Raw genomic sequence first — 8,969 nt, 5'->3', positions numbered from 1 at the left:
ATCTACGTCAAAACATACTACACGGGCGCTCTGCTCGGCTCTGCTCGGCCCCCACGCTGCTGCCGCCCGGGCCGGGCCACCCAGCGGAACAGCACTGATTGCGTTTGACACTCACGGCAGCCACACGTTTCGCCCGCGACGACTTGCCGCGCGCCTATATCATCACCTCTTGTCTCTCTCTCTCGCCCAGGCAGCGCCGCCGCCGCCCGGGTGCGACAAGGACGGCGCGAAGAAGACAGTGCCGCCCCCTCCCGCGTCGCCGACCATCATTTTTCGGGGAGCGACGCCTCCACTCTTTCGCGCGCCCGGGCCGGAGGGAAGTGCACGGCTGCACCCGATCCACTTTACAATCCCGACCCATTCCTCATTCGTTCGACCACGCGTGCGTGCGTGCGTGCGTGTGTGTGAGCGTGCGTGTGTGCGTGCGTGCGTTATGTGCGTGCGTGTGTGTGAGTTGAACGGGACTCTCGCGGGGCGCGCTCAGGTGCCGAGCCCACTTGGTGCGGAGCGGGTCGGCGGGTCCCCTAGCCGGAGCGCCAAGCAGCCAGCCCAATAAGGATGGGATGGGACCAGCTGAAAGAGAACACTGTTAAAAAAAGAATTACGTATCTTAAAAGTTCTTTAAAAACATTCTTCGTGAGGGGGGGGTCAATTATTGTACGTAGGTTAGATGTAAGATGTGTCCTTGTGCGTACACAGTGCACATCTTAATTACAGACAAATTTGTCTCTGAGACAAGGGACAAGTTGTTTCTAGAGTAGCTGGCGCACCCAGGTATATCGGCCGCGGCGGTGTTGCGGGTTTGCCTACTCCTCTCACCAGTAAGGCGCCACGGCCCACGGGGCTCCAACGAGACAATCCCGCAACACTATAGCGTCCGCTACAACCGGCACAGATGCTTTACTTTGTCTGTGACCTAGAGAAAAGTTTGAAATAGTTCCAATTGCTGCATGAATGATCCTCTTGTCCAGCCAGTCGTTGAAAAATTCCACCCGGTTCAGGTCCAACAAGAAGAGGAAAACGCCTACACTATAAGAACCGCCGTTTCAATGTTGTTTCAGTTGAGTAACCAGCGTGGAATCAATTTCCACACTTTTCCCCCTCTGCAAAGGCGAAGGCTTGCGCGGGCGGCAGAGTGCAGCGCGGTGCAGCGCCGAAGGGAATAAGTCCCGCCACGGCGCGTGCCTACGCCTATGGGCAGCGAGGCCAGCGGCATGGAGAAGGACTAAGTGTAATGGAGAAGTAGCTGGGGGGACACGGTCGTCTTCTTGATGGCGCAGGAGGCTTGTCCTTTCACCTAAGAAATTGCGGTTTTGACATTTCTAATCACTAAGGTTCAAAGATGGACGGTATACAACTAGAAATCGACTAGATGGTCCGTAAGAACCCTGAAATGCGAAGAAATTCGACGTACCGCACCCTACAACCGAGGCCAGAGAGAGAGCGCACTACTGTCGTCTCTCTCCTTACCCCCTCCACCGCGCGCCGATCGTCTTTTGTTCGCTTCGTCGCCGTCCGTCCGCTCCCGCTCCCAGCAGGCTTCAGCAGATCTTGCCGAGCGGATGTGAAGAGTACAATTTGGAAAAATACTGCAAGAATGCGGTAAGTACAGGGGTTCAAAGTTAAAACTCGTCAATCCTTAATGTTTTATCTTTAATTCAAACCGTGGCTCATGTCCGAAATACGTTTGGGGAGTCGCCAGATCCATCAAGTGTGGGGCCGGGTGCTATAGGCCACTCACATGGCCACATGGCTCGCTTGTACACTTCCAGGTTATTTTCGAGTTTTGCGCCCTATTTTACTTTTCCCCTGATACTGGAATCCTTCACATTAATTAAGGATGATATTCTTTCGCATCTGACGAATATTTGGACTCCTATAGTTCGCGAATTTGTTAGAATTTCTTTAGTCTTGTTTTCGTAAACATAACCTCGTCTTATGTACAGTGCACCGCATTAATGTTTATTTTCTCATTTTACAGGGAAATATGCCGAAGAAGAGCAAGTCGAAGTGTTTCCGCCGCACAAGTTGGTGGAAACAGTCTAAGAAGAAAGAGCCACCAGATATTGAACATCAAATACAGGTGGGTTAAAATTCCGAAAGGAGCAGTGTTTTGCTTATGATATTAAGCATTTCATTGCCTATATATGCTTTGTGTTCTTAATTTCAGGAGCACAATCTATCTCTCCCTGAACAAGAGTGTGATCCCAAGGTGTTGGTCGAGCAAGAGACACTCTGTTTTGATGTGGCAAAAGACGATCTGGCATCTCTGGAACAAAATTGTGACGCAAGTTTTAGTTTTGATGTGGCAGAGGTTGAGGTCACCTCGTACCTTTCCTCTCTTGCAGATCACACCTACACCTCATCGAGTGCCCGACAGGATGTTGTTCTGCTGGTGAGTGTCCTTGGAAACGAGCCAGTGAAGCTACCTTAAGGCTAATTTGGCCTGGACCTGTTCATTGGTATTTAATTGTTGATTGTTTTGTTTACCTCTTTTAAGGATGGAGATGGCTGCAACTCGTATCAGACGGATGAAGATTACGATAGTGGAGATGATGAAGCAATTGCGGCCTGTCCTTCTAGTCGCTTCGATCACACCTACTCCAAGCCAACTGGATATTATCAGGTATGTTCCTATAGTTATGTTCCTGTTCACCAAGTTTATGCTTTGCAAAATTTAATATGCCCAACATATTTTCATTTCTTTTTAAGTGTATGCAGAGCGGGACCAAAACAACAAGAGGGAGTCAAGCTTACACCACCATCCTTAAAGTATCCATACAGGATTCTGTGGTTGGAGAAAGTATTAGGAATTATGCCAGCACTTTACCTAATTACTTTGAAATGTCCTCCCCAACTGAGGTCAGTAAACTTGGTCACATTTTAACAGAAACAACTGTTGTAATTTTTTGTTGTAATTTTTTTTTTATCTCATTGTTTTCCCTTTTTTGTACAGCTTTCGCAGGTTGGATCTTTGGAGCGCATTCCACCATCAACGCCATGTGTGTCAACCCAGAGTCTGGATGACACTGCATCTGTACCCTGCCAGGTAGTTAAAATGAACCATGACCAAAAAGTTGCAATTAATTAATTAATCAAAGTAAGCAGAGTCACATTAAGATTTTATTTGGCTAATGTAATATTTTTCTTTCAGCGTGCAGAGATGTCAGTCTTGGCATCAAAACTGGCAGGACTGCTACCTAAATTATGGTCTGCTGACTATTCAGGAGGCAATTTGTCAATTATGAAGCAGTCAGCTCATCCCTGTAAGTCTACTCAACGTACTATCATTTTGACTTCTGAATCTTCATATCAGCTCTACATCCATGGCCATGAGATTGCTCCAGACCATGAGGTATTTCAGAAGTTTACCCCTGTCGACCTACAAGTCATGCCTGAGACTGTTGTCTTAGACAACCTCCTGAAGACAGTGAGTGCCTTGCGTCTCTTTGAGGTTTGCACTGGTGTTCCCAAACTGAAGTATAAAAGTCTGTGGGGAAAGGTTGATGGATGCGCCAGAGACACAAACCCGTACCAAGAAATTAGGTATCAGGAGACATGCCGGGCCAACAATTGTTTGCGAATCATCCCCCAGACCAAGAAAGAGTGCTCAGTGTGTTATGATCTTCAAAGAAAATTTGCTCGCAAGTTCAAGAGTCAAGCCAACATTGCATGCTCTCCCTCTGGAAGGGTCAAAACACCCAAGAAGAATAAGCCAAATAAAGATTTGTCTACCCCAGAGAGAAAGGCAAGAATGGAAAGGCTTTGCAAGACAATAAAAAATGTGAAGAGGCAAAACCAAAGATTGAGGGAGAAGTTGTCAAAGCTTATTGATGAGGAAGGGGTTGAGGTTGACGAAGAAATGGATCAATATTTGGTGGACATTGCTTCTGATCCTGAAACAATTGACAGAATAGAGAAGGGAGTGCCTGGCGGTATTGAAAATAGAGAAGAATCTGTTGACTTCCTGAAAATTTTCTTCGAGCAACAACTGAAAGCAAGAAAACTTCAACATAAATCTGGAATGCGATGGCACCCTTTGCTGATCAGATTTGCACTCCACGTCAGAGAAACATCAGCCTCTGCCTATCGTGAGCTGCGTGGCTTTCTAGAGCTGCCCTCTGAGAGGACTTTATTTGACTACTCCCATATTTATAAAATTCAAGAAGGTTGCCATAGTGATATTATTAAGGATGTTGCTGAGCGAGTGGCTGGATTCCGGCACTCTTATCAACATTATCATTCAATTCTGTTAGATGAGATTTACATTAATCAAAATCTTGTGTCGAGGAAGTCTGATGGATCTGTGGTCGGCTATTGTCATCTAGATGATGTTACTCAAGAGCTCCTTCAACTGCAGCACACAGTGGCTGCAGCAGCAGAAGGTGTCCCAGTAACTCCTCTCACTCCTCCCCTTGCTAAAACTATGATGACCTACATGGTGAAAGGAACTAGCTCTGGTATTAAAAATGTAGTAGCAGCTTATTCTTGTGCTGGTACAACCAAAGAAGATTTATATCGGCACTCCTGGGAAGTCGTTGAAAAATGTGAGTGTTCAGGCATCAAGATTATTGCAATTGTGTGTGATGGCAGTGGTCTGAATAGAGCGTTCATAGATATGAATCCACCCAAGACAACACAACATGGTGTTACTTTTGACACTGTGAATCCTTATGACCCTAGTAGGTCTATTTTCTTCATTTCTGATGTCCCCCATCTAGTCAAAACAGTGAGAAACTGCTTCTCCAATTCTGGATATAAGAAAGGGAGAAAACTTTTCAAAAATGGAGAATATATTTTATGGTCAACAATTGTGGATCTGTTCAAGTTGAAATCCACACAAACTGTGAAGAAACTTCATAAACTTACCGCAGGGTGTGTGTACTTGAACAGATTTTCTTGTCAGAATACTAAGTTAGCTTTTAGAGTTTTAAGTCAAAGTGTGGCCAATGCATTAGAAGAATTGCAATGGCCAAATACCAAAGAGACACGTATTTTTAAGTAAGACCAATGAATTTTTTGACTGCCTTAATGGTGCACATTCGGATCAGCATCGGCGGGAATTAAATACTAATTTAGCCCCTTACAAATCTATGGAAGATGAGCGTTTTAAGAAACTTGAGGATTACCTTACGTACTTAAGAGAATGGAAAGAAGAAGTGGCCGCTCTCTCAGGATACACACCAGAAGAGAAAGCTGCCATGCTCCTCAGTCCACAGACCTTGAGAGGAATTGAAATGACTGTCAGGGGGTTTAAAGGAGCCCTGGATTTCCTCTTGTCACCTGAAGTAGGTACAAAATTTATAATGGCTCGAGTTTTCTGCCAAGACAACCTTGAGCAGTATTTTAGTCAGCAGAGGGCTGCCTGTGGAGGGAGTAACAATCCTGACAAGTTACGCTTCATGCACAATATGAACAACAAGCATATCCATGGACAACTGGGAATAAAGAAGCGAAAAGGTAATACCGAGGATATTGATGGCAGGGAGCTTCCTTGTACACCTCTACGCAAGAGAAGTAAGATAGCTCGTAAGTGTCTAGTCACAGATTTTGGAGTTGATGAGTAAGGGGCTAAATTATTATTTGATGTATGTAAATATAATGAAATGAAATGAATAGATATTTTATCAGAAATTATGTATATATGAAGATCTTTATTTATTGTTATGCTGCTTTAATTGTTATTCTTGCTACATTTTACCTTCAATTTTAGTCATGTATTTGACGATGTGATACTACTTCTATTTTAATATGTTCACCATATTTACCTCATGTGCTGAGGGACTTAATTTTGAGTTGGTAGTGGCGCTATGATGTAAACAGTTGCATTTTTTCTTTACAAACTTAAAACAGATTTAGATGATTTATAATGCGCTTTATACCCCGTGTGCCAAATTGTGTTCTTAGTTTTAAGTGCTCACAGGGTTATTATGACTGTTTTGTAATGCTGACTTTGATCTCATCATGATCTCAAACTTCTATAGATATATTTTATTTGGTGCTGGAATTGTTTTATTTTTTTATATCTTTTCTTAGAATGATTTAAGACAAAATATTGGTTAATATTTTCATCACATGATTGCTCATGATCAATAATATTACAGTGGTTTCACTTTTGTATTTGTAACTTGGTGGTCGGGAAGCTTTTAACATTTACTTTTGCAATTGTAACTTGGTGGTTGGGAAGCTTTTAAACATTGATAGTAACAAGACTACACTTGAACTTTGTTTTATTGATTCTGGATTCTATTTCCTGCACTCTTACAAAAAGAAACAATTGTGTAAGATTTTATAATGTGCTTTATACTTGGCATTCCGTGTGCCAAATTGTGTTCTTAGTTTTAAGTGCTCACAGGGTTATTATGACTGTTTTGTAATGCTGACTTTGATCTCATCATGATCTCAAACTTCTATCCATATTTTGAATTTGGTGCTGGATTTGTTTTAATATTTTATCATTTTTTGGAATGGTTCAAGACAAAATCATCGCTTGATTGCTCATGATATTCCTTAATATTTTAGTTGTTTTACTTTTGTATTTGTAACTTGGTGGTTGGGAAGTTTTAACATTGATAATAAACAAGACTACACTTTAATTTTGTTTTCTTGATTAAGGTTTTTATTTCCTGAACTCAAAAATAAAATAAAACCCTTAAATAACATTTAAAACATTGTGAATCTCACTGCAGTAAATAAAATTGTTAGGTTGACAGTTTAGCTCGGAATGACACTCCTGATGTCCCATGTTTGGGTGCATCTTTCCTAGTGCTTAATTCATCCTTTCTTCGGCTAACAATCCCTGATCTCCAAGTGTTGCTAAAGTAATAGCATAGACCATACAAAAGTGACCATGATTCTTTTTTGGGAAGTAAATCCCTTATAATGTCATCCCACTTTAAGAGAATGTCAGGGCTAGTAGTTACTTTTTCAAACACTTCATTAAGATAAAGAGAGCCATCAAAATGCTCCAGATCTTTTACAATAATACCTAATGCAACAAATAAATCTAAGGCTTTGGCATTAATCTTTTTAAGACCCCCTCTGTCTTGGCTCAAGGTCCATGCCATTAATTCTTTATCAGGAGCACAACAAAATTCCCCTATCAAGAATTGACTTTTCAATACACCTAGGTATCTAATATGCTCTTCTGTGCGATTCTCTTTTTTAATCACAAGGCCTTTCCCCAACATACTTTTTAAATTAGCGCCACCTATGTAATGCATATTCTGTTTAAAGTCAAGCGTATCGGTCTTTTGTTTGGTCACAGTATAAGTATCACTTAGTTTCGGAACCTGGTTGTTGATGTGATGCAATGTAAACGACAGAAGTTTTGTGGAATACAACCGAATGAGACATGATAAAAGTAAATCAAAAACAGCCACGTGATCGCCAATAACAGAGGACAGCTTTGATTTTAAACTACTTCTTGCATCTTCATCTCTAGCATAATGTGCAGAGCCAATCAAAAACTGTGCTTTTAAATCAGATGGTAAAGAAAATTTGTTGTGCCCATCAATGCAGCGGTGCAGAGAGACAGTGACAGCTTGCACAAAACTTTTCCAGTCTTCCGAGTCCTCACAGGTCAGAATCTCTTCACACGCAGCAACAATAGCAGGGCCTGGACCAACAGCAACTTGACTGTCCATGCACTGCTTCACTGACTCCATCATTAGGGCATGGCTCGCATGCAAAACAGACAGCAGGTCAGGGACTTTGCAGAGCAGCTCTGTAAATAAAAAAATATATACAGCCTTAATCAAGGGTAAAAGAGAAAGGTAACACTCAGCATTGCCTCTTACTCAACTTTACCTGAAAAAATGTGAGTCTGATTGTGTTTAAAGTAGCCATCAAGTGAGAAATAATTGGCCTTACACGTTGGACATTTTCCAAGTGCCTTCTTTCCTTTTCTGCTCTTCTTTGCGGGTACTGCTGGTTCTTTGGGTTCTTCACAACGTCGTGCTTCTTCTTCCTGATCCTCCCGCTCCATAAAGAAAGGTCGAGATGATTCTAAATCTTTCTCTACGTCTCTCAATGCATCCAAAAGGAATGGTTCATCCCCATCATCAAAACAATGATCAAATCCATTGTCAACATGGGCAGCATCATCAACCTGGGACTCGAGGGGCTCAAGGGGCTCAAGCTCTTCAACTTGACTACCGTCCTCGGCTGAAAAAGATGAAAGCGGGTTGACAATAACATTAGCTATTCTACGCTAGAAAGAATCCAGATCACGTATGGGGTCGGGCTAAAATACTCACGTTCTGCATTGAGAATCGGCCGCTTAGCGTTTCCCTTCTTAATTTTTTGTGTCTCATGAGACTTGACATGCTTCTGGAAGTAGGAACTGACAACATACTGCTTGTCACAAATTGGGCAAACAAGTTCTGACTTTACTGTATGCATTTTATGACACGAAAAAGAATAAATGCTGAACAACCAACACTTCAGGCACACTTTTGGCGCATGTGAGTTGCTTCTGCTCGAGTCATGTAAACAAATGCACCACTACCAACATACAATAGTTATGCATGCAAATATATTATCATAAACATTCATAGAAGTGGCGTAATATTCTTAATAATGTATTATTGTGTAAAGGTAACAAATTTACTGTCAGTCTTCAACCACATTTGCCTAGAAATACGGCGATAAGTACAACGCGCAGTTGGCAATCGGAAAGCAAGAAGAACAAAAGTCCGGAACGTGCTGCGCGGCGCTGCTAGAGGGCGACGGAGTCTCGGTAACCGGGTGCGGCCCACCCGAGCGCGAGGTGCCCCTCCATTACCTAGTCCTTCTCCATGCAGCTGGAGCTGGGAGCTGGGAGCCTCCGGCGGCGTTGCAACCGTGTGCACCTCAGCGTGGCGCACCTGGGGGAGGGTTTCTTGGGGTCGTGTTGTAAAACTCCTGACCTCCTGGCCCGCTGCGTCCCGAAGCTAAATCCACCATCGAGACGAAAGGGTTGCGCGGGG

General features: G+C 43.0%; 2 protein-coding genes across 2 annotated transcripts; one reads left to right on the top strand and one right to left on the bottom strand.

Moving 5' to 3' along the window:
• The first annotated feature begins 1,213 nt into the window (after positions 1–1,213).
• Positions 1,214–6,596, top strand: LOC113209909 (uncharacterized). Its single transcript, XM_052274298.1, has 7 exons — positions 1,214–1,602; positions 1,982–2,083; positions 2,171–2,395; positions 2,501–2,626; positions 2,713–2,862; positions 2,957–3,049; positions 3,155–6,596. The coding sequence occupies exons 2-7, from the start codon at positions 1,988–1,990 to the stop codon at positions 5,003–5,005; spliced, it is 2,541 nt and encodes an 846-aa protein (XP_052130258.1). The 5' UTR covers positions 1,214–1,602; positions 1,982–1,987; the 3' UTR covers positions 5,006–6,596.
• LOC113209924 (uncharacterized) lies at positions 6,592–8,946 on the bottom strand. The gene is made up of 5 exons (XM_026427694.2): positions 8,910–8,946; positions 8,786–8,852; positions 8,259–8,344; positions 7,810–8,166; positions 6,592–7,726 (listed from the first exon to the last, which is right to left on the bottom strand). The coding sequence occupies exons 1-5, from the start codon at positions 8,944–8,946 to the stop codon at positions 6,702–6,704; spliced, it is 1,572 nt and encodes a 523-aa protein (XP_026283479.2). The 3' UTR covers positions 6,592–6,701.
• Between the last annotated feature and the right edge of the window lie 23 nt (positions 8,947–8,969).

Source organism: Frankliniella occidentalis, unplaced genomic scaffold (genome assembly GCF_000697945.3).
Source record: "Frankliniella occidentalis isolate FOCC.00 unplaced genomic scaffold, Focc_3.1 Scaffold370, whole genome shotgun sequence".
Taxonomy (NCBI): Eukaryota; Metazoa; Arthropoda; class Insecta; order Thysanoptera; family Thripidae; genus Frankliniella; species Frankliniella occidentalis.
This window is presented reverse-complemented; position numbering and strand designations above follow the sequence as displayed.

Bases quoted from the DNA above. Each gene is read 5' to 3' on its own strand.
- LOC113209909 (XM_052274298.1), top strand. From the start codon at position 1,988: ATGCCGAAGAAGAGCAAGTCGAAGTGTTTCCGCCGCACAAGTTGGTGG. The intron at 2,084-2,170 runs GTGGGTTAAAAT...TCTTAATTTCAG, and splicing joins ATATTGAACATCAAATACAG to GAGCACAATCTATCTCTCCC. The intron at 2,396-2,500 runs GTGAGTGTCCTT...ACCTCTTTTAAG, and splicing joins GACAGGATGTTGTTCTGCTG to GATGGAGATGGCTGCAACTC.
- LOC113209924 (XM_026427694.2), bottom strand. From the start codon at position 8,946: ATGGTGGATTTAGCTTCGGGACGCAGCGGGCCAGGAG. The intron at 8,853-8,909 runs GTCAGGAGTTTT...CGCCACGCTGAG, and splicing joins GGGACGCAGCGGGCCAGGAG to GTGCACACGGTTGCAACGCC. The intron at 8,167-8,258 runs GTGAGTATTTTA...CATCTTTTTCAG, and splicing joins GCCGATTCTCAATGCAGAAC to CCGAGGACGGTAGTCAAGTT.